General features: G+C 36.0%; 4 protein-coding genes across 5 annotated transcripts in view; 2 read left to right on the plus strand and 2 right to left on the minus strand.

Moving 5' to 3' along the window:
* Positions 1 to 472: 472 nt before the first annotated feature.
* LOC310729433 (dynein light chain roadblock-type 2) overlaps positions 473 to 25631 on the minus strand; it is a 130721-nt gene continuing 105562 nt past the window's right edge. Inside the window, exons 2-4 of the mRNA XM_083547603.1 lie at positions 2466 to 2542; positions 1067 to 1234; positions 473 to 971 (exon numbers count right to left, since the gene is read on the minus strand). Of these exons, the coding sequence (XP_083403729.1) occupies positions 928 to 971; positions 1067 to 1234; positions 2466 to 2542 (289 nt within the window). The 3' untranslated portion in view covers positions 473 to 927. The remainder of the gene's footprint in view (positions 972 to 1066; positions 1235 to 2465; positions 2543 to 25631) is intronic.
* rccd1 (RCC1 domain containing 1) lies at positions 3591 to 12693 on the plus strand. The gene is made up of 8 exons (XM_083547580.1): positions 3591 to 3882; positions 3974 to 4168; positions 5610 to 5775; positions 10959 to 11080; positions 11616 to 11717; positions 11807 to 11956; positions 12055 to 12084; positions 12162 to 12693. The coding sequence occupies exons 1-8, from the start codon at positions 3675 to 3677 to the stop codon at positions 12317 to 12319; spliced, it is 1131 nt and encodes a 376-aa protein (XP_083403706.1). The 5' UTR covers positions 3591 to 3674; the 3' UTR covers positions 12320 to 12693.
* On the minus strand, positions 12144 to 15732 carry cib1 (calcium and integrin binding 1 (calmyrin)). 2 transcript variants are annotated; one of them, XM_083547600.1, is made up of 7 exons: positions 15578 to 15732; positions 15263 to 15297; positions 14359 to 14458; positions 13750 to 13903; positions 12970 to 13088; positions 12792 to 12880; positions 12144 to 12652 (listed from the first exon to the last, which is right to left on the minus strand). In XM_083547600.1, exons 1-7 carry the CDS (start codon positions 15626 to 15628, stop codon positions 12631 to 12633), a joined length of 570 nt encoding a protein of 189 aa, XP_083403726.1. In that variant the 5' UTR covers positions 15629 to 15732; the 3' UTR covers positions 12144 to 12630. The 2 variants fall into 2 exon arrangements, with proteins under 2 accessions (XP_083403726.1, XP_083403727.1); XM_083547601.1 differs by having other exon boundaries at positions 12389 to 12704; positions 12750 to 12880.
* On the plus strand, positions 19671 to 25117 carry metap2b (methionyl aminopeptidase 2b). The gene is made up of 11 exons (XM_083547578.1): positions 19671 to 19916; positions 21421 to 21519; positions 21638 to 21688; positions 21796 to 21898; positions 22003 to 22164; positions 22263 to 22444; positions 22552 to 22646; positions 22803 to 22899; positions 22990 to 23093; positions 23618 to 23733; positions 24151 to 25117. The coding sequence occupies exons 1-11, from the start codon at positions 19766 to 19768 to the stop codon at positions 24401 to 24403; spliced, it is 1413 nt and encodes a 470-aa protein (XP_083403704.1). The 5' UTR covers positions 19671 to 19765; the 3' UTR covers positions 24404 to 25117.

Below are 25631 nucleotides of genomic sequence, written 5' to 3' on the forward strand. Positions count from 1 at the left end.
TTTTTTCAATAATTAAACATTTGTTTTATTGATGCACCAAGTCTCAAATCAAGCACCAAAATCTGCCATGATGCTCACATCTGGTGCAGAAAAGTTCTTTTTGGTGTCCTGATGATTTATGTAATTTAAAACTTATAATTGCTTTAAAACATTTACAAGAATATTTTATCTTCATGCTCTATGTTGAGTATTGTTTCACTAATAATAAACATATATTTGCATAAAGCATCCATATTTGTCCATGCCCATGTTGATTAGAGTATTAAAAACTTGAAAAGTATTAATTTATGGTACATTTAGAACAGATAACAATGTGTGATCAAGCTGCGATTAATCACAAATTAATTACCATAACGAATAAGTATTTTAATTGATTGGCAGCCCTGTTTATTTACAATTAAATCAATACTGATTTTAATCCCAGAAGAAGGAGCATCTGAAAATAGCTATTTTCAAGCTAGTGAGTCGAATCTTTAATCCAATTCTATATTTTTATTGCAGTCCCTGATCATCTTCATTAAACAAACAAACAACAACAAAAAGTAAAATTGCTCATTTAAGGCTAAATGTAAAGCCCTGCAGCAACATTTAGTGGAGAGCGTAGTAAAGTACAAAAACGATTGAAACCAATATCAAATTAGCTACATTACTGAAATTAAATAAAAATAATTTTGCCTTTGGATTACATTTTATTGTATTACACAAAGTGTTTGTGACCTGGAAAAGGTATTTAGTTGTATGCCTGTATGCTGTTCAAATTTTATTTGAGGTGAATTTTACATAAAAAGGCAATCCCACGTTTCCCTCGTGAGCTCCATGTTCTTCATGTGTTTGCCGTGCAGGTGAGCGCCGGTGTGTGGAAAAATTATTGATCAAGTTTGATATAAAGACTGTGTTTACATCAGAAGTAAGTGAAGAGTTCTTGTCCTATTCACTTGGGTTCTGAATCACTATCAGAAGATATTCTTTGTCTGTGAATGAAAAAAGCAACAGAAAATTCCTGTTAGACTGGAGATCATTCTTTGTAACAACAACAACTCTACAGTTGATATGTAAAGAGGTTTACCAGGCGCCACCAAGATCTCGTGCTTTTTGGATCTGACGCGTAGAAAAGTGAGATCATTCTGAGGGTCTATGTCTCGCACTGTACTCCTGGCTTTCATAGCGAGCTGATGAAGTAAACCTGCATAGTGCACGGTGGTGGAATTGTCCAACGTCGTACGGATAGGAATACCTGAAAAAGTCCATTGTGAAGAGAGTTTGAATCAAATGACACGTTTTTTAAAGAGTAAGAAACAAATGTTTTGTTTCAAGGGAACACACTGCTAATGTGTTGGTATATTTTATGATTATCAGGATTTGCTTTGATCACATTTGCACATAAATTCTATTTACAAGAAGAGTCACGAGACTTAATCTACTCAGTTTATGGGAAAAGACTCTCTTACTCCTAGCACACTAACCTAATAATAGAATAAATTAGATAATTAATGACCAAACAGTGATTGTTATTTATTAAAATTATCTATAAAAACATTTTTGTAGGCCACGGGTGTTGTGGCAAGTTAGAGTCAGGAGCTTCTTCTATTGTTAATTCCTCTCCATATGTTCTGCTTGCTGTTCAACTGATGCTGAACTGTATGTTGGTGATAAGTAGATAAGACCAGGCGGCAATCAAATAAAGTTCAAAACAGAGCGCAAGCTCTTTCCTGATTGGTGTCTCGCTGCGTGCTTGACCAGTTACGTATTTATCCATTATTAAATAAAAGAAACAACTAATTTCACAAAATGTAGTTGAGTTAAAAGTAGAATATTTGACTTTGAAATGTAGTGAAGTTAAAGTAACATCTCCCCAAATAGAAATATGTAGATACAGTACATTATCTAAGTATGTAAAGTGCAGTAACAAATTACATTTACTTTGTTACTGTCCCCCACTGTATTCAGGTCAGGTGATGTAATGAATTTAATAGTGAATATAATATATATAAATAGGGAAGATTGTCTTTAATTAATTACAGTTTAAATGCAAAAGAAAAAAGAATTAAATGTACAATTTAACATTGGATGAATGATGAACCGGTTTAAATAGTTGAACAGTGAATGACTGCAATCGTTAAATTAATCTGCATCATGTTGAGTTACAATTTTATTATATATGTAATCATTAAATCATATAATATATATAATGCTAATATGCACTTTATTGTGTTTAGTTAATGGAAAAGTCAGTTTCTTGTGTAAATCATTTGACAAGTCATTACATCTGTGTATCATTAAGTTATGTTGATCAAAAGCTCTATGGATCTGATAAATAAACAAATGTAGTATTTTTAACATTTACAACTGTAATAAATAAAAGGCCTAATTTCTCAGTATAATCATGTATTACATGTGTGATGAGAGACACTATAGAGTTTATGGTGCAGTTAGTTTGGTAAATAAATAAAGGTAAATAAAAATACCTTCAGCATTTACAACTATTGTCCCTATGACCCCTTTGTGTGCCTGAATCCTCTTCAGTGTTTCCTCCACTTCAGCCTGAAATACAGCAGGAGAGAAAGTAAAAGTCACCTGGTGATTTAATGGAGAACATCAGATCTACACCCTCATCAGCTCCTAAAGACTGTAAAAACGCTTTCAATATTAAAGCTCATCTCTATAACTGTGTTAAATATCAGACACATTACCATATTCCTCGTCTTCCGTCTGCTCCACGTGAGGTAATACCGCTCTGTGTTATGTTGTTGTTTGGTTGCTACGTGGAGACGGAAGTAGGAAGCCGGAAAAATAAGTACAGAATAAAAGCCGATTCTATAATATTCTTATATGGATCATAACAGTTATATATAATTTCTATTATTTAAGAAATAAAATTATATGATTATTACAATAAAGCGAGATTCTCTCTGTTGTTTATTCATACCACTAATGCATTTTTTTTAATAAATAGAAACTTAGTTTTCTTTTTTTTACTTCTTTATTTTGTGGAAACGTTTTTATTATACATTTTCGAACAAATATGATATTGTTAATGGCACATTGGTGCAGCAAGTCGATCATGACTTTGCTTTTCCTTTCTTTCTTTCTTTCTTTCTTTCTTTCTTTCTGGGTTATGAGTAAGGTGTGGCTATTGATCAATGGAGGAGGAAACTGACAGTCTTTTAATCAGACAGCTGGATTAATGTGTGATTAGAGACTAGTTCAGTAGACTGGTTCAGTGCTTTTAGAGTTGCTGTGGTCCAGACTTTGACCAGAATAAATTAATTTACTGAATATGAAGGAAATAAATAAATTAAGGAATTAATGTAAGAATCGGTGTAACCAGCACCGTCTCTAGGCTTTTCTGCGGAAGTTTAATATACATTATATGCTTACACACTTGAGTTCAGGCAATTTTGCAATAAATAATAAGTGTTTAACATTTTTCATTGAAGGGTGTGTGTGAATGATTTGTATGCCAAATTGGAATCTTGCCTATGGTGCTAAAAAAAAGTCTAGAAACGGCCCTGGGTGTAACTTTTGTTGTTTTATCAAATAATAGGGGGTTTGGCTTTTACTTTGAAAAATATGAAAACACTGTCTCTTAGCTCACACTACCGCTATAATTCCCGGTGTGGAAGATGATCTGAATGACAGACACGTTGTTTGTGTCTGGTGGCGGATGAACATCAATGCACTGGTTTGGTTTTGGTTTTAATGGTTTTGGACAGATCGAGCCGCAGAGTAAAGATGCCATTAGACTGCTCAGTCCGGTGAAGCTCGACTCTCTGTGTGTTTGTGCTGAGACTTTCAGCAGATTAGGTTTGAGCCCAGAACAAAAGACTGAATCACGAAAGGTTGTTGCAAGTTGGAGTAGAGTTGCAGTCCTCCATAACACCGGTGAGAACTCTGCTTTTTGTTTTTCCTTTACACCAATCTGTTGCCACGTTTCCCTCACGAGCTCCACGTTCTCCACGTGTTTTCCCCGCAGGTGAGCGCCGGTGTGTGTGTGTACACGGAGCAGAGGGCGGTGTGTTGGTGTCAGAAAGTGAAGGATGTGAGGATGCGGTTCTGACTGAGAGATGTTTAACCCTCAGCTTTGCTCACACTGTGCAGTGCTGGAAGTTACACACAAACACAAGAGAGCTGGTTTGGAGTTCAGAAATAACCCGCACTGGGAACACTGGTAATGTGATTACCAGGGCAACAAGGCTTTCTTTCAGAAACACAGACTTGCATTAGAATCTATTTTTGTCCATGAATATGTTTTACATCATTCCCAGTAGTTCATTCTCTTGATTTCATAGCTTTCTCTGGGTTGTGCTGTTTTAACTAGCAGTGCACCTCAGATCAGGTTTATTTCGAGTTTCTCTATAACATTGCTTGGTTCTATAGCCAGGGCATCATAATGATGCTATTAAGAGGTGAATTGGTTCAGGTAGGACACCACTGAAGGCTACATTGTGAAATGCACAGCCACTGTAACAGACTGGTGATATTCATTACAGTCCAAATCCATCTTCATAGTTTTTGAGTTGCTCAGTAGCTCCACAGATCTTTTGGCTGTTTCTGAAGATCCATCCTCAGCTACACAGTGATTTCCAATTAATGAGAACTCCAAAGGTAGAGCATCAGGATGCAGATGTAAAAAGAAGAAATGGGCTGGATCACTGGTACCCTAGGAGCATGTTTAACTTGAGAGAGAGAGAAGGAGAATAGAGGAGTGATGGGAGAGAGAAACATGGAGTTATTAAGTGTCCTTTTTGTTACATATACAATAAAGACGCTGTACAGTGTGACCAGGGTGCAAAATTGACGTGTACAATAATATTCTTGAAATCTACTGAAGCCATGCAGCTGTTTATTCTAGTGGATTCCATCGACAGGATGTAATAAGTACACGTTTATTTGGTTTACTTAGTGTCTTGAATATGGCTAGGATAAGAAAATAGAATATGCAGTATATTCATATGATATGCATATTTTTCAGCATTTACATCAGTGGAGGCAAAGAAAGAGTAGGTTTGTGATTTCCAACCTACTAATAATCTTTGTAAATCACACACTCGCTGCTATTGCTTTATAGACCCCACTTTGAAATTCAGTGGTATGAAGCATTTATTCATTATCTTTAGTAATTTCATATTATTCAGGGTTGTGGTGGATCTGGGGTCTGTCCCAGGAACAGAAAGGCCCTAAATATGACTTTAGTTGTGATGTGGATAGATTAAAAAAAGAAAGAAAGAAATCAAATTAGTCATTAAAGACCTTCGTGTAATGCATCACAATATTTCGAGTGGCTGGATGGATGGATGTGCAATGCAGTTTACTATCTACCAGAGTCCAAAAATTAGCAATTATGCACATAGACAAGTGCATATAAATATGTAGTAAATGTACAGCATTTAATATATATGTAAACATATGTACAGTAAATAAATATAAAGGCTATAGCAGTGCAGAGACGTGTGGACATTGTTGAAAAATACAAGTAAATAGTTTTAAGGTTATGGCAGTGAAAAATGTAGTAACTGCTTTAAATAGTAAAACATTCTATGAATACTGCATTGTATGTGTTAGTATTTTCAGACACAATATCTAACTCTGGTATTCATTTCATTAAAAAGGGAATGCTCCACCATTACCCTTGATGCCAGGGGGATATATAGCCTCGAAGCTCCCATTTTTCCGGCCTCTTTCACCCCACCTGCAGGCAATGAGCCTGGCACTGGGGACTGAGCATGCTGTTCTATCCACAGCCTCTGGTACTGTGTACACCTGGGGGCATGGAGGGTGAGTGCCAATATCCTGACAAATAAAAACACATTATTATTTTATGTATGTATTTTATGTATATCATGTAATTAATACTAAAACTCAAGTATTGTCAGAACATGTTGATTATTTTTGTGTAATTTGCTTACTTCAGTATGTTGTCATCACATATAATCATTTTCTGTGTAAAGATGAAGAAGGGGACATTAGCAAGTAGAAACGTTTATGGTTGCAGTCCATATGTTTGGAGTTTGTGCTTTGCTGTTCCTAGTTAAAATGACAAACTGTATTTTCTTGTATTTGGGAATTAGGAAAAAAGAGGCTAGTAAGAAAAGGGCTGTTTCTAGATGCTGCGTGTAACATTTCCCATTTCGAGCCTCTGTATTCTTGCCATTTCTGGCATCGTGCCCCTTAAAGCCCACTATTGAATGTATGAGATGACAATAAATTTGCTTTTTTAAATGACTTTATTGAATAAATCAGATCCACAATATATACATCTTGTATCACATAAGACAATGGAACATTTCCGGTACATATGCAAACAGTGATAAATAGCGTTGACATGCAAAACAATTTGACAACTAAGTACATACTAGAAAGAAAGAAAAAAAAAATAATAATAATTTTCATCATATCATTTTATACACAATTCTTAACGTAAAAAGGGGAGAAAAAGTATAAACAATCTTAAATTTACAAAAACGTAATAGTCTTTCAGGCTCCTCGTGAGCACACGTCTTCTACATTACAGATGATTGTCTCTGCATATCACATACATATATATACATACACACACACACACACACATATATATATATATATATATATATATATATATATATATATATATATATATATATATATATATATATATATATACACATACGCACACATATACATCTACATACACATGTATATACAGATACCTATCAACATACACGAGTACATGTATATTCATATGTATCTATACTTTCCTCATTCACATGTTTAACAAGTACCAAGGATGTTTCCTTATAGTTCTTCTATCTATTGTCCTTTGTCTCTTTAATTTGCACACAATCTGTTTAAAAACACTCTCAGCGGGAATATGGCACTGATTGATAATAATCATGCATCGTGTTTTCCATATTTTATAATTCACAATACATATCACCATCCAAAAGAATTCCTTTGTTTTTTTGTCCAGATGTTTTTCGAAAATGCCGTACCTAATAATTTTCTCATTTATATGAATATTCAATCCAATTTTTATGACTTTTTGCCATATCTTCTCTGAGCGTGGACAGTGTATGAGGAGGTGATCAACGGTTTCATCCTCAGTACAATTGATTATAGGACATTGTTTAGTTGTTACAAAACAGCTCCATTTCACAACGCAACGTACTGCTAGCCTGCCTACGCTTATTAACCACGCCACGTCACGCACATTTTCTGAGATATTTTGTGTATTAATGTTCTGAATGCACTGTTCGCTTTCTGCCGTGTTAAGATATTTGTGATTGTATAACCTGCCGTGTTCATGTTCAGTAATTTTTTTATAGATGTTTTTGCTGGATGAATTTATCCAGTCAACATTTAAATGTTCATATTTAAATATTTGATCCCCATATGTTAATTTATAGAAAGGTATATTTTGTCTTCCTTTTCCCCTCTTTTTTAGCCAAGATTTACTTTCCCCTATCCAATCTGCGTCCCTGTTTATTGCCTGTGTTACATTTTTACAGAAAGCTATTAATAATTTATTGCCGAGCTCAACTGCATTAAGGCCTCCTAGTTCCTTTGGTTTAAACAAAAGTGTTCTTGTCGTCACTTCTCTGTTATTTCCCCAGATAAACCTTACACAGATCTTATTCAGTTTTGTAATGCATTTTTTGCTGGGTGGAAAGATTGTAGCTAGAAATAAGAGTTTAGGTAAAATATATGTTTTAATAACTTGAATTCTGGTTTTATAATTAGATAATTTCCAAATTTCAGTTTCAGATTTAATTTCCTCTTCTTTTCTTTCCCAATTGGTGTCGACACACTTACTGTTTTTAATCACGATTCCTAGCAATTTAATTTCTTGTTTTACTTCTATATTTATTGGTGGAGCGGGGCCAGTATCCATCCAAACTGCTTCTGTTTTATTTTGATTTAGTTTAGCACCGGCGATCTCTTCGTATTCTCTGAATATTTTATTTATTCTATCTAACTCATTTTGGTTCTTTACAAAAACTGTTATATCATCGGCGTTAGCTGTAATTATATTGATTTTCCCACTTTTCGTTTTCACTCCCTCTATTTTTGATTCGCTTTTAATCTTGTTTAGGAGCGGGCTAATCGCTATAACATACAGAGTCGCACTTAAGGGACATCCCTGTTTTACACCTCTATTTATCTCAAAATTCTCTGTTAACTGCCCATTTACATTTATTCGGACACTAGATTTCTTATACAGAGTTTTAATCATGTTAATAAATCTTTCTGGAAACCCATAGTGTTCCATTGTTCTCCATAGGTATTCTCTTGATATTAAGTCAAATGCTTTTTTTTTTGTCTAAACCTACTATAAAGAAATTTTTTTCCGGGGCATTTATAATTAGCTCTCTAACTGTACACAAGTTATCCCACATATAACGACCTTTTATTGCGCAGGTCTGTTCTTTGTCTATTATTTTGTCTAGAGTGGAGTTCATTCTGTTCACTAGTACCTTAGCAAGGATTTTATAGTCTATATTCATAAGGCTAATTTGTCTCCAGTTATCCAGTTCACATCTGTCTCCTTTCTTGTATATTAAAGTTATAATACTTTTGTACAAGGAATCGGGAAAAGTTCCCATTTGTATCCCTTCATTGTACATGTCGGTTAATATGTCTACTATTTCTGTCATACATGTTTTGTAGAGCTCTGCAGGTATCCCGTCAGGTCCGGGACTTTTTCCATCATTTAGTTGTAAGATAGCGTCAATGACTTCTTGTGTCTCAACTGGATCCTCTAAGGATAGTTGATCTAAATCATTCTGAACATTACAGGGTCCCAAGAAAGTGTTAATTTTATCTGTTTCAATGTATGTTTTTGATGTAGCGTTTAAGAATTTCCTCCGTATTAAGTCTCTTTTATCTTTTTCATTTTCGATAATGTTTCCGTCGCTATTCTTTATACCTTTAATTGCGTGACTGTCTCTAGATTTCTTTAGGCGTCTTATAATGCTCTGTGGGTTTCCGGTAAATGTCGTATCGACACCGGCATGCAGCTGAGCTTTTTTAAAGACTTGGTCATCAAATTGATTTAACTCCGATTTTATCTTATGTAAATCTTCGTTGTCCTCGATGTTTTTTATTTTCTTAGATTGTAATTCTACATATTGAGCCAAAAGTTGCCTATATTTCTCGTTATTTTGTTGATTAATTGTTTTACTTTTTTTTTTTTTTTAAGTAGTCTGTTATTTGTTTTTTAAATACTTCCCACATTTCTGCATTTGTTTTTGTTAAAATCCTTAATTCTTTAATTCGTCTAATCTCTTCCCTTAGTTCATTTACCACCTCACTGTTTTTGAGGCATGTTGTATTGAGTTTCCAAACCCTGCTCTGGACTTCAAGATCTAAAAGTATTCTTACACACACTGCCAAATGATCAGACTCTAAAAGGTATTCGGTTCTATATTTTATAACCTTTATTTTATTTGAAACGTATATCCTATCTATTCTCGTTTTTGTTTTTGAGTCAAACCTGGTGAATCCGTAATCATCAGGGAATTTTTCCCTAAAAGTATCTTTCATTTCGCATGTGTCAGTTACTGTTTTTAGGACATTCCCTTCTCTACTTATGGTTGTTTTGAGTGATGGGATTTTGTCTTTTTCACTTGTAATTGTGTTAGTCACCACATATTATGACATTATACCCAACATTTACAATTTCATATAGTTTATGAAAGATTTTTATTTTCCCAGCTCTATCTGGAGGAGTGTAGACATTGATTATTCTTAGCTTTTGGTTTTTATACCAGCAGTCTACCAGGAGAAGTCTACCAGGTATTATTTCCCGATGTAAAATAACTTCTGCTTTCTCTCTAAAAAATATACCCACTCCATCTGCTCGATCCTTGCCTATCGATATAATTGTACTATCATTTATCCATTTATTTTTTACACTATCGATATCTGGCTGACTAGTTAGCCTTAATTCTTGTGCGCAAATTATGTCACACTTTTTTCCCATAAGAGAGGTCATTTTACTTTCTCTATTCTTCATTGACTGTATACCTCTTACATTAATTGAAACAATATTTAGTGACATAATAAAAATAAAGAATGTAATCATCTCTTAGTTTCTTTTTTTTTAATTATCTGTAGATGGCGGTGATGTCCTTTTTCGCCTTTTTGGGTTAGCGACTGTTGTATTAATATTGTCTGTTTGTAGCTAAAACTTCATACCTATTAGCAGAGTTGAAGCTCAAAGCGTCTGTTGTAGCCGTTGGATGATCCGGTAACGTGTCATCATTAGTTGGTACATGCGTGGAGGTTATCCCATCTATGTTGTCTTTTCCTTTATCTTTCTCTCCGTCTAATTTTGAAGGTTCTGGTAGCGGGATGTATTCATCTTCATAGCTACTGGAAGATGTATCGCTTGTTGAACCTGTATTATCCATGTCACTGTTGCTGGATTGGCTGTCCTCTCCACTACATTCCTCTGTTGTTCCCTGTGCCTGTTCATCTGGTATGTCGTTCTCGGCTTGCTTGACGTTACTTGAATCGTTTTCCTGTTGTCCTGTGTTTTGTCCCGCTGTGTCTTGTCGTGGTCCCTCCTTAGGCAGTCCTCTTGTTCGGTTACTGTATGAGTTTGGGCAGCTGAAGTACGAGTGCCCTGTTCCACCGCACAGATTACAGGTCCCGTCAGCAGTACACTCTTTGCCTTTGTGGCCAAAGCTGCCACATTTCCAGCATTTCTGTTTATCGCAGTCCTTGGCCTGGTGCTCTGTTGAGTTGCAAATGAAGCACCTTTGGACCTGACCAGGATAGTTTATTAAGCCATTGTATGGTCCCATGGAGATGGTGTTGGGGATTCGCATCAGCTCCCCTCCTTGATGTTTCTTGACTTTGACTTTGTACTTTCGCACACCATACCAGATACCGAACTGGTCTACTGGTTTTAGCACTGGTTGGATTATTTCACAGAATCGACAATAAATTTGCCATGCCTTGTTTTGTTGCTTTGGCAGTCATGGTCAGCTGGGTCATGGCACTCTGGTTTCAGGGGATGAGCCGAGAGCAATAGAGGCTCTGTGGGGAGTAACAATGAAATCCGTGGCTGCAGGAGGCTGGCACTCAGCATGCATCAGTGGTAAGAATAACACTCTTTAATTCCCATAGTGCAGAATCCTCATAACTATTCATAGTGTTTGATAAGGACTGTTAAGTATTTTAACACTTTCATTGATATATAATGATATCAGAATTGTAATACATACCTTTGGGGGATGCCTTTTTTAATAATTAATTAGAAATTAAAGAAGCTTAAAATTCTGTTTGTCACAAATGGAATTTATTTTTTTTTTGGATTCTGGTCAGAGGAGTCTGCATATCTGTTTGTGGGCTGTCTGTCATATGTGACGTGTAAATCTTGAATAATTTCTCTAAAGCTAAATGACTTGGTTAGGTAACCCTAACCCTAACCCTGTTGCTGTGATATTCTCAACATGCATTGTGTAGCCATGTACACTCCCCCTGCCAATTATTTTGTTATATGCTGATTTCTTATTGTATTAAAGCAAATTGCAAACAATCAAGATTGATACATTTTGTTGTAAATAGGTGTAAACTTCAAGAAAGCAATATGTAAAGTTAGGTAGAGTAACCAGATGTGTTAACATGCATAGCTGGAGGAGATCTGTATGTATGGGGCTGGAATGAGAGCGGCCAACTTGGCCTACCGTCGAAAGGACTCAGAGAGGCACGTCAGAGAGAAAAACAAAAGATTGGTGAGTCTGCATTAAACCACTCCTTTCACAAACACACACTCTATCTATCTACCAGCCTTCATGCTTTTCTTTCTGATGGTTCTGAATAGAAAAAGACAAACTGGAGGGGAGCAAAATGGACGAGAGCACCAGTGATGTGTTTATCTCAATTCAAGCATTCCCTGCGCTGGTAGACGTATCAGAAGCATCTGAAATTAACAAGGTCAGCTGCGGATCTCGTCATACAGCAGCCGTTACAAGTAAGATTCACAAGCTTCCATTTCCTGTTGTCTATAGTAAATTAACTCGGATGATGTAACAATTATTTAAAGGTTTTTTTGTTTGTTTGTTTTTTTAGGAATTGGTGATCTCTACACCTGGGGATGGGGTAAGACATTTAACTTTCAGGTTTATACACTGATAAATAACCGATTTGATCAGCTCCTGTTTTTACTTCTAAAACAGGTCACTATGGCCAGTTAGGTCATGGTTCAAGATGCAGTTCAGATGAACCCCAAATGGTGACGTTTTTTTCCAGTGGAAGAATGCGTGTGAAAGATGTTGTGTGTGGATTATGGAACACTTTTGTGTCAGCAGTTCCAAGGGATCATGTTCCATCATGATTCCCACATACCGTACTGTATCTCTGCCTAAGGTCCTTTCACTTTTGTTATACATTCAGTGACCAGAAATAAAGGAAAATAATTACAAGCATTTATCAAATATACAAATACATCTCCAACACAAGTGTACAAACTTGTAAGAAATAATAGTTATAGAGAATTAGAATAATTTTTTGCAATTACAAAGGCAGTTATGGAAAAACAGTTACCACAGTTCATGTTATATAGGTTCTGTTGGGTAAAGAGCAAAGTGCACGTGTGTTGAAAACAAGCTGGACTTTAAAAAAAATGTCTTTGGTTCTTCATAATCTTCACAGCACAATCTTGAATGAACTGAAAAGTAAAAATCTTTTGTTAATAAATGGAACAGCATACACGAGGGTACCTGGAGGTAAATTACTGATAAATGGAACAGCATACACGAGGGTACCTGGAGGTAAATTACTGATAAATGTTCAACTAAGTTTCATACCTGACAAAATCTGGAGACCTGGAGATAACGTGTTGAAATTCAGAGAGGTTTACAGTTCCATCTTTATCGATGTCTGATTCCTCAAGGATCTGTAAATAACGATTTGTGCTTGTTATAAGAGCAAACCGATTTCTAATTAAAACAATGATCAAGGTTGAAGTGTGTGTAGCATATTCACATTGTTTATGAGCTGATTCATTTCTTCAGAAGTGAGTCTTGTGTCTGCTGACTCCCCAGTCAGACAGTTCACCAACTTCTCAAGATCTCCATAATCGAGTGTCCCATCATCATCAAAATCTGGCATGATTAAAAAAATAATGTAAGTCAATCGATTTTTCACACATTTTTATTGGTATGGTTGCGCTAGATGGACTTCAGCTCTCATCGCTCCAATATTTGGCCTCTATGTGTAATTATCATAGCATCAAAAGAAGAGCAAAAATCATCATGCATCCACTAGTTATTTTAATAGGAACACCATAGCAGCAGCACAGTGCAATTTTTGAGAAACAGATCAAGAGCTTCATCTGATTCTCAAATTTGACTCTGGAATGGTTGTTTGTCAGACAAATTTGTATCTTGTATTTTTTTTTCCGGGATACATTTCTGGGATTTTCACACACACAGTTTGTGGGGGGAACAATAACTCTTGGGTTTATGTAGAATGGTGTTTAAGATACAACAGTTCCAGGAATACTCAAACCAGCCTGCTTGGCACCAACCCAAATTATAATCAGTCAATAAAATTTAACTTTTCCCCCATTCTAATGTTTGAGTTAAGAGTAGCTGAAGCTCTTGTCCTGTAAGCTATAGTTGTTTGTATGTGCTCCAATAAAGTGGGCAGTAGGTGCATTTGGTCTTTAGTGACCTGCATGGTTTACAAGCGTCACAATAAGAGGGCATTAAAAATTGTATTTTGAAAGGCACTTTTGCTATTAGAATATAAACCAAGCCTTACCAAATATTCGGAACGCATAGTGTGATTTGATTTCAAGTGTTGCTGAATCACTGAAGGCACTCAAGAGATCCAGGAAGTCTTCAAAGCTTAAGCTCCCATCCTTAATCTCTGACGTGGAGAAGACGTGGCAGATTCTTTTTTGAAAGGGATTGGACTTGATTGGAGGCAAAAATTGTACAGTCTTATTAAAAAATAGTGGGCGTGTTTAAATATAAATAAAAAGTTATCTAAATTCTATAGGATAAATAAGGAAGATTACAAACAATTTGATTACATTACAGACATCATTTGACATGCAGAAATTGAAGAATCTGACAGAAAGAGATTAATCTCGATCAATGATTTAACCAAATTGTAATAGAATAGCCTTTACTTGTCATATATATATATATATATATATATATATATATATATATATATATATATATATATATATATATATATATATATATATATATATATATATCAGAGATAATCTGATGAAACTTCCAGACTCTTTGGGTGGTCATCAATCCTGCTTATATCATCTGTCAACTCATTACTCAAATCCAGTGTAACGTCATCTGATATATATATATAAAATTATTATTATTTTTTTTTTTAACTTACCTTGAGCTCTGGCAAAGTACAAATTTTACTCATGGGAACACGGGAATTAATTTGTTGCCTGTCATTTCTGTTGAGGAGTTCAGTAAATCTCTTGTGCGCCCTAAACAACAAATAGTTGAAACACAAACACTGTTGTCGGTAACGTATGTGAGATCAGCTGCTGATAAACTGTTGTGTAACATTACTATAAACCACAGTTCTTATCAGTTAAAGAGCATTAAGTTCAGAAGACTTCTGAATGCAGGATGTAAGTCAAGTCAAGTGTATTTCTATAGCGCTTTTCACAACAGACATTGTCTAAAAGCAGCTTTACAGAATTTAAGGATGAAGGTGAACGATGTGTATTTATCCCTGATGAGCAGCCATGGCGACTGTGGCAAGGTAAAAATCCCTTAGATGACATGATTACTGAAGTGATAGACAGACAGGTTTCTTTTGTCTAAAACAGAGGTGACCAAACTTTCTTTTCTATGAAGGGCCAAAAATCTAACTTGATTAAGGGCCATTGGGCAAAAATGAATGTTGCAGTATACCACACATTATATTAAAATTAAAACTGCCATAGTTTCTCTCATAAAGGATTTCATAATATTAAAAAATGAATACATAAATAGGACATACGACTATATAATCTACCTTACTAATGAAGTTTTATTTTTGATCCAAGAAATAATCCAATGTATTGTACAATAGAGTTCAATGCATAATACAGCTATTAAGTGACCTCTAATGAGAGACAGTGAACTCTCAAATGGCTTTTCCCCCCACTTTTTCCAACTCTTATATATGGTATGGTCAAAAAACTCAAGTTTGGGCTTCTCTGGTCTATTAAGATCAGATGTAATGTTATTAGAATGATGAGACAGTGTTTGAGTGCATTGGACAGATTTAATGTTTTACTTACAACAGAATTTCTTGTTTCGTGAGGAATGTGAGCTCCTAAACACAAAACAAGAGTTAGAGGATATCAAATTGACATTTTTCACTTTACAGCCTTCACCCTGAGCGAGTTATAATATCCAAAACAATGATCTCTGTACGGTTTAATTAGAAACAAAGCGGTTTCATAAACCAAATAACAGCGTATTAAGAAAACAAATTGCGTAAGCAACTTGACACCACTGTGTAACATACACTAGCGTCGGAGGTTCCCATGCTAACCATTTACTCAGCTCGCTTTCTGCATTACCGATTATTTAAACAAATATATAATATTTACCTGATACTCCGACAACTGATCCTTAGGTAATTTAGTGGCTGTGGTACCCATAACTGCAAAAACACATCTGTCAGCTTAAATTTTTGGCTAATAAACTTTACCACCGAGGCGAACTTCACTTCCTCTTCCTGCCTACGTGTGCGTTTCCTTGGAAACGTATTTGCATAGTAGACCGAAGTTCACAGATAATAATAAAAAATAATAATAATGATTTTATTTTATTATTACAGGTCAATGTAAAGACGTTAATTAACAACATGTACACATTATGTATTTTTCCAAGTATTGATTAGCATGTTTTTTTCATGCAACACAAAACAGCATTACACAACAGGCTGTCAATTACCGAAAAATAATAATACACAATAAATAGTAAACAATAATACATTTAACTCAGTCTGAAATACATTTTTGTACTCCAATAAAAAAAAGGAAACCGTGATTTTGTAAAAAGGCTAAATTAAGAAGTATTTTTAAAGTAATTTATACATACGTTATACATATTATTACATGTATTAGCATGGCTGTGATTTCCTACAGCCCAATGTTTATTCACTTTAACATGTTAACACATGTTATCAATATTAACATGACGGTTAATAATATAGTTTATTAGTATGTAAAAATCATAAAATTATATTTGATTTTGTGACGTCACTATTATGACTATTATTCTTATTTAGATTATTTCCAAGGTTATTAATCTACTGCTTTTTCGACTAATAATTTCAAAAGAAAAAAGAAAAAAAAAGCAATAATTGTATGCACTGTATTGTTTTCTTAAATAGAAGAAGCCACTAGAAAATCATTTAGCCCATATAGCCCAAAAAGCTTCAGACAGAGCACATTTACAAGAGAGAAGGTCATCAGTGTATTATTGTGTGTCTCAATAAGACTGACACAAAGACACAAAGCCTATTTCAAACCTGGTGTTTTTCACCTGTCCAGTGATCTTGTGCCCATTGTAACCTTTGGATCCTGTTCTTGGCTGACAGAAGGGGAAACACACATGGTTTTGTACTTTTGAAGCATATCTTGAGATTGGACATGTGCATTCTGCATGTTTTTCTCCTCAAATGGTTATTTCGGTTATTACACTGTTTTTGTTAGCTTTAACTAATCTAATTGAACATAGCAAAAATAATAATAATAATAAAAAGCAAAAAATATATATATAATATATATATATATATATATATATATATTTACAATGAGGAAAATAAGTATTTGAACACCCTGCTATTTTGTTCTCCCAACTAGAAATCATGGAGGGGTCTGAAATTGTCATCGTAGGTGCATGTCCACTGTGAGAGACATAATCTAAAAAAAAGAAAAAATCCAGAAATCACAATATATGATTTTTAAACTATTTATTTGTATGATACAGCTGCAAATAAGTATTTGAACACCTGTCTATCAGCTAGAATTCTGACCCTCAAAGACCTGTTAGTCTGCCTTTGGATTGTCCACCTCCACTACATTTATTATCCTAAATTAGATGAACCTGTTTGAGGTCGTTAGCTGCATAAAGACACCTGTCCACCCCATACAATCAGTAAGAATCCAACTACTAACATTGCCAAGACCAAAGAGCTGTCCAAAGACACTAGAGACAAAATAGTATACCTCCACAAGGCTGGAAAGGGCTACGGGGAAATTGCCAAGCAGCTTGGTGAAAAAAGGTCCACTGTTGGAGCAATCATTAGAAAATGGAAGAAGCTAAACATGACTGTCAATCTCCCTCGGACTGGGGCCCCATGCAAGATCTCACCTCGTGGGGTCTCAGTGATCCTAAGGAAGGTGAGAAATCAGCCCAGAACTACAATGGAGGAGCTGGTCAATGACCTGAAAAGAGCTGGGACCACCGTTTCCAAGGTTACTGTTGGTAATACACTAAGACGTCATGGTTTGAAATCATGCATGGCACGGAAGGTTCCCCTGCTTAAACCAGCACATGTCCAGGCACGTCTTAAGTTTGCCAATGACCATTTGGATGATCCAGAGGAGTCAAGGGAGAAAGTCATGTGGTCAGATGAGACCAAAATAGAACTTTTGGATCATAATTCCACTAAACGTGTTTAGAGGAAGAAGAATGATGAGTACCATCCCAAAATACCCATCCCTACTGTGAAGCATGGGGGTGGTAGCATCATGCTTTGGGGGTGTTTTTCTGCACATGGAACAGGGCGACTGCACTGTATTAAGGAGAGGATGACCGGGGCCATGTATTGCGAGATTTTGGGGAACAACCTCCTTCCCTCAGTTAGAGCATTGAAGATGGGTCGAGGCTGGGTCTTCCAACATGACAATGACCCAAAGCACACAGCCAAGATAACCAAGGAGTGGCTCTGTAAGAAGCATATCAAGGTTCTGGCATGGCCTAGCCAGTCTCCAGACCTAAACCCAATAGAGAATCTTTGGAGGGAGCTCAAACTCCGTGTTTCTCAGCGACAGGCCAGAAACCTGACTGATCTAGAGAAGATCTGTGTGGAGGAGTGGGCTAAAATCCCTCCTGCAGTGTGTGCAAACCTGGTGAAAAACTACAGGAAACGTTTAACCTCTGTAATTGCAAATAAAGGCTACTGTACCAAATATTAACATTGACTTTCTCAGGTGTTCAAATACTTATTTGTAGCTGTATCATACAAATAAATGGCTAAAAATCATACATTGTGATTTCTGGATTTTTTTTTAGATTATGTCTCTCACAGTGGACATGCACCTACGATGACAATTTCAGACCCCTCCATGATTTCTAAGTGGGAGAACTTGCAAAATAGCAGGGTGTTCAAATACTTATTTTCCTCACCTGGTCTTTTTAAAATCTTCATCTGCATTGGATGTTTTTTTTGTTTGGTTTTTTCCCTGTTCAAACTGCGATTGTGTGTGAAACTAACTCATCTGTCACCAGTGAACATGACATTGTTAAAGTAACTGAGATCGCATTTTGGTAAACAGTGAGTATCGTTCTCATTCTACAGTAGCAGCTGAGTGCATAAGGCTTAAAATAGATGTAGACTAATTCTGTCTCAGTGGTAATACTATTTAGATGGGTTTGTCTCCAGCCATGACTTCACAGGTCATACACAATATGGATTTTTGATTTTACCTTTTTTTTTTTTTTTTTTTACATTTTACTGCTGTACCTTAGGCTTGGGAATGATCAAATAGTTGTGTAATACTTTATGCATACACAGACTTTAGGATTATGAACTATTCAGTTTGTGGTTCAATATTAGTAATGTACCAATCTGAAGACATCTGATTACCGTCAATTCCACCAAACCTCAAAAGTTGTGTTTTGGTATCTGGCATCAAGAAATTAGCAGTAAGTTCTGTAGGTTAAGAGGTGTTGTCACCATGGATCTGACTCATTTGTCCATCACTACTTAGTTGCTGGGCTGGATTGAGATCTGGGGATTTTGGTCCAATTCTGTTCCACACATGTTCATTTCAGGTGCTTCTAGCGGTGGACAGGGACCAGCATGAGCACTCTGTCCGGTCTTTGCAGCCCCGGTATACAGTGATCTGTGGTTAACTGTGTTCTGACACATTTCTATCATAACCAGCATTACATTTTCAGCAGTTGTATACTTTTGTAGCTCTTCTGTAGAATTAGACCAGGCAGGCTAGTTTGCATTTATTTATCTCAAGTACCAATGACCCTGTCACCACTGGTTGTCCTTCCTTGGATCACTTTTGGAGGGTACTCACCACTGCATACCAGGGGAATGCATCACAAGACCTTCTGCTTTCTAGATACCTTCTACCATTCTTGATGTCACAATTTGGCCACTCAGATCCTTACACTTGCACAAGAATGTTTAATAATCTCAAAGAGGGGTCCATTTGATTTTTTATTTAGGGCATAATCTTGTGGATTTTGGTCTTGAATGAACTATCTATCTATCTATCTATCTATCTATCTATCTATCTATCTATCTATCTATCTATCTATCTATCTATCTATCTATCTATCTATCAGGGGGGAATTGCTGAAATTCACATGTACTCTGATTAAGCCTGAGGAGATAAGCATAAATGTAGAAAGGATATAATTAGATATGTGATATATGATTGCGTCAGTGTATGAAAGGTGTGTGCTCTGAGCCTCGTCTGGTTCGGGTGTGTTGATGAAGCCCCGCGCTTCACCCACGTGTCTGTGCTGTGGATCTCCCCTGTGCGAACATGGCGGACCAGGAGCTGGCGGAGCAGGGAACTCGAGCAGATATCCTTCAAAACGGAGACGCACACGAGCCCAAAGACGAAGCCGATCACAACGACGACGCGTCGAAGAAGAAAAAGAAGAAGAAAAAGAAGAGTAAAGCGGCGATCGTAGGTAAAGAAATAAAACCAGTAGCGCTATAAGCAGCCGCAATCCTGCTCGTGTACGCTGAGTGCTTGGCCTTTCGAAGTAGCGTCCTACCTGCGTGCTGTTTCCAGAGCCGCCGTTAACATTAAGTTCTCCACGAGGACTCACAGTATCGAGCTGATTGACTGGTTTCTCTTAATTTTAAGCAGAAATGTCGTTTGAGTGTAGTTCACGAGTTTCTGTAGTTAGTGTTGTAATGTGTTCAAATGGTCAAATATGCTAGCAGGAGCAGCTAATGCTAGTGAATGTAAAAGATGCTAGCCGGTAAAAACTGATACAGGCCGCACACTGGGACAACGAGTTCCCGGACTGCGTCCAAAACCAGTACACCAGCAAGATAAACTGTACAACAGAAATTGGGACAGAAACTCCAAATACGAGTACTTACTTACTTACTTAATTACTTATACACACAAACTGCAGTCCTCAAGTAATCACTCCATCCTGTTTATTTGCTACTCCAAACTGGTTATAGTCCCAGTTTAGTGTTTGTTTGGGATATTCACTTAAGATTGTACAATTTTTACATACAATTCTCAGATTAGATTATTATCTGCCATTTTCAGAATGCATCGACTTTAATACCTGTGCATGGCTATAAATAAGAGCAGTCTCAAGTGGTTTAAAGTTCATTTTAACCCTTGACTTTTGCCATGTCATTAGTTTGGTAATCAGATAAAGACTATGCACAATCTTGTCTTCACTTTCTGGCCTAATGTTTCATCAATGTAGCTACTGATCTTTCATTTAATCATCAGACCTGTTTATGTAGTAATTTACATAAGCACATGAGCCACAGCAGATATTTTTCCCCCATATGCTAGTCAGCTACAGTCTATCTATCTATCTATCTATCTATCTATCTATCTATCTATCTATCTATCTATCTATCTATCTATCTATCTATCTATCTAAAAATATATATATATATATATATATAGCATGTCTTTTTAAGAATATGAACTACATTACTAAGTCTGCATCCAGTACGGTAGTTTGACGATCCCTTTTTTAGACTAACAAATACTAAATACATTGGCAATGAATGTGTGCGATGGTGGTGGATTTTAAAGGTGCGTCATGTTCACATAAATGCCGAGTTGTCGGGCATCTATGTGATAAACAGGCCTGTAGACTGAATTGGATTTGACATTATGATTCAGCATTTTAAACCAATGTTGGCTTCACTATTCTATACAACCCAATCATTTGTTAGCATTTATAAGCGGAATACACTAATCAGGTGATTATATATGTATATGTATATATATGTGTGTGTGTGTGTGTGTGTAACGTATAAAAAAAAGGATTTTAAAAATAAGAAATAATTCCTGGGTTTCTCTGTTCGCTCATAACAACTATTATTAAAAAGCACTAAACTAGAGTCACTGTATTATTATTTTATATATATATATATATATATATATATATATATATATATATATATATATTTCTGTGCATGAATTAACAGGAAATGCAAATGGAGAAGATGCTGCTATAAATAAAGTGAATATACAGTTGGAGCAGCAGGTCTTGGATGATCAAGAGAAGGAAGAAGATGGCGAGGATGGTCTGTACCTTTTATGTGGTGTCTTGCTTAGTGATAGTTTTGTTATTTTTACTGAGAATTTTTGCCCAACATTGCATATTTATTAAACCAGTGTTTTATTTATTTATTTATTTTGAAGATGGTGAGGAATCTGGAAAGAAGAAGAAAAAGAAGAAGAAGAAGAAAGGCAGTAAGTTTCTTATGTTTTGTGTGTTTGTTTTCTTTTGGTATGTAAGGCTTCAAGTTAACAATGTAAATGCCCAGTAATTAATTATTTACATTGTTTTTTATTTTTAGGCAAGGCTCAAACAGACCCTCCATCTATTCCAATCTGCGAACTTTATCCAAGTGGAGTTTTCCCTAAGGGTCAAGAATGTGAATACCCACTTTTACAAGATGGGTAAAGATCAACACCAAAGCCTCACTCATTCTAGTTGTGCTCTGTTGTCTAATGTTCGAAAATCATAAATGGTTAATGGTAACATGGTCCTGTGTTCCAATCAGGCGCGATGCTGCATGGAGAATGAGCAATGAAGAAAAGCGTGTGTTGAATCAGGCCAGTGAGGAAATATGGAACGATTTCAGACAAGCTGCAGAGGCACATCGGCAGGTCAGGAGCTATGTCATGAGCTGGATTAAACCAGGCTTGCCCATGATTGACATTTGGTAAGTTCACCACTTACAAGTGGCAAGCTTCTATTAAAAACTAGTGACAGCCATGTTTTTGAGATTATAAACCATTGCTTTGCTCTTTATCATCATAGCCAGAAGCTGGAAGACTGCTCTAGAAAGCTAATTAAAGAGAATGGGCTGAATGCTGGCCTTGCATTTCCTACTGGCTGCTCCCTCAACCACTGTGCTGCTCACTATACACCAAACGCTGGTGACTCCACAGTGCTCCAATACGATGACGTCTGCAAGATCGACTTTGGCACGCACATTAATGGTCTGTATGTTGTTAAATAAGAGAACTGCATAGCATATCTGCTTTGTTCTGTTCGTTCTTGTGGTTTTTCTTTTCATTAAGTCTAATCTGTGGCTTTTGTCTTGCAGGTAGAATAATTGACTGTGCCTTCACTGTCACTTTTAACCCAAGGTATGATAAACTGCTGGAAGCCGTTAAAGATGCCACAAATACTGGAATTAAGGTAAACTTTCTCAAGGGGATATTAATGGTTACTGTTTTTATATAGACTATAATTAAATGGAGTTTGTATTTAAACAAATAGCTTGCTTATACACATTAAATCTTATTTTGTTTATTTTAATTTATAGTTGTGTGTGTGTGTGTCTGTGTGTATCAGTGTGCAGGAATTGATGTTCGTCTTTGTGACATTGGAGAATCCATTCAGGAAGTCATGGAATCTTATGAAGTGGAATTAGATGGGAAAACATATCAAGGTATTTTTTGTGCTTCAGTACAATTGATTGTTGATAAACTAAGCATGAGTACAAATTATTAATATTTTGCTAATATTTTTACCCCCATAGTCAAGCCAATACGGAATCTCAATGGCCATTCAATTGGACAGTACAGAATACATGCAGGAAAGACTGTGCCTATTGTAAAGGGTGGAGAAGCAACCAAAATGGAGGTTTGTGTTGGAGTTATTTTATAGCTACAGTGCATGGGTTAATTCAACCCGTCCCACAAAATTGAATAAAGTGGGAACCTGGGGTAAATGTCTTTTCATATAAATGAATGAACTGGATTATTGATTTTGAGAAATTGCTGACCGTAATTACTATTACATTGCCATCACAGTGACTCTCCACAGCGTAGGAACGATTATAAAATATTTTGCATCCTTATGTCATACTAATTAAGCCAAAATGCCAGACTAAACCCTTAGAATAAAAAGCTAAGCCTCTTTTTGAGGGTGTGTCTAAACCCATTATCTGTTACACTTGTTTATCAGCTACCAGCAGCTGGTTAGAACTGAGGTGTGCCTAAAATCCACTCTGAACACTCCTTCACAGTGCATGTGCATGCGGGCAATGAAACTAAAGTGAACTTTACTCAGTAAATCTCTGTAAAACATTGAACTGTACATTGTTTTTTTTTTTTTTTACTTTTTTTTACATATCGACTAATTCTCAATATTCATCTGTTTTACAGGAAGGAGAGGTGTATGCCATCGAGACTTTTGGAAGCACCGGAAAAGGCATGGTGCATGATGACATGGAGTGTTCACATTACATGAAAAACTTTGAAGTTGGACATGTGCCAATCAGGCAAGTCTTTTAAACAATTCCAAAATATGAGAAAGTTTCTAGTAAAGTAGCACACTTGCAATGCAACAATAACATGTATTTTACCATAAATAACAATGCAGCTTACACAATAAAAACCCACACACTGCTTTAAATATTAGTTTTTAATGTTACAGAATTAGAATAATTTTATGCAACAAGGCAACAGTACTGCATTCTGAATTTTAATATAAGATAAGACATCTTAGACATTCAGATGGCAGTAGCAACTTAAAACTGTAATCAGTGTTGTTTGTAAGCATGTATTGGTAATTAAATAGAAATAATCTACGTGTCACTTTAATTTTATTTCACTTGTACACTTTGTGAATTCGGGCTACTATTTTATAATCAGTTACCATTGTGATCAACATTGTTCTGTGTTCTTCCCTCTCACAGACTTCCAAGGGCCAAGCATTTGTTGAATGTTGTCAATGAGAACTTCGGCACGTTGGCATTCTGTCGCCGCTGGCTTGACCGACTGGGCGAAACTAAATACCTGATGGCACTGAAGAACCTGTGTGACCTGGGCATCATCGACCCATACCCACCTCTTTGTGACACTAAAGGCTGTTACACGGCTCAGTTTGAACACACCATCTTACTGAAGCCAACCTGCAAGGAGGTGGTCAGCAGAGGCGATGATTACTAAAGCTAGTTCTCACCAATTTCTCAAAATTTCACTGATGCACATGTTCATGTGTTCAAGTTGCTTTAGGGGCTAAATGTGTAGCGGGACTGTGAGCTCAACTTTTCTCGGAAAATTGTTTTGGAAATTATGCTCTTTGGTGCTGGTATTTTGAAAGCTGTTTGCATTTGCCACACAATCAATGCTCTTTTTTGTCCACACCTACTGAGCAGTCGTAAGACCAGGAATTGTCAAATTAAAAAAAAATTGGACTTCTCTTAACATAACACAAGTATGTTAGTCCAGGGAAGACTATGGTTGACTGTATTATTAAACCATAATGCAAAAAAAGTATTTAGAAAAGGTGTGTGGAGAACATCATGGTCACAGATATATAATGTATATGTATGTTTCCTCAACAGCTTTTATTTGTAGCCATATTTGATTGCATTCTTTATTCAAACCTTGGACGGAGTAATAAGACCCTGCACACATTTGATTGAAGTTGTTTAATTACCAGACAGTGTACATACAACTTACACATGCATTCATGCTTTTTGCATTTAGGGAAAAAATAATAATCCTTGCTTCACTTGGACTAGAACAAAAGATGGCTGTTTATAATAGCCTTGAATGTTTTGGCTAAGCTTTTTTCATACAGAGAACAGTCGCATCTCTCTGGGTAACGCACAATGCTGTTTTATTTTGAATTACAAATAAAATTTGTAAGAAATTACAGTCACTTTCTCAGCTTTTTAAAGCAAACTGGAGTGTGAAAATTCAAGCCATACAATAAACAAAATAATTAAGGTCATTCCACATATTTATTAACTTAAAAATAGTTAAGAACCTTCTAAATGATTGTAAAATGGACTCAACAGAATAAATCAATTTATGGTGATGCAGATTAAAAATAAAATGGAGTAGCCTGAAGAAAACTGAAATACGGCCTGCACCCCAACACATCCTGCAGTCATGCTTTAAAATCTAGTGGACGGTCTTCCCAGAAAAGGAAAAGCTATAATATCAGCAAAGCAATAACGTACTTTGTTATATAGTCATAGTGGTGAGGTAGCTGTGCATCGGAAAATATTAGAATACAAGAAAATTATGATTTGAAAATTTAGCAATGGCAATTTAAAATTAGCACCTATTCTTTCGTGGTTGGACAACATTCCAGAAAGTCACACTTGTATGAGCCATTCCATGCTCCTGCTAATACAAGAAGTACCTTTCACCAGAATAATAACAC

The sequence above is a fragment of the Silurus aristotelis genome (genome assembly GCF_946808225.1).
Source record: "Silurus aristotelis genome assembly, chromosome: 7".
Lineage (NCBI taxonomy): Eukaryota > Metazoa > Chordata > Actinopteri > Siluriformes > Siluridae > Silurus > Silurus aristotelis.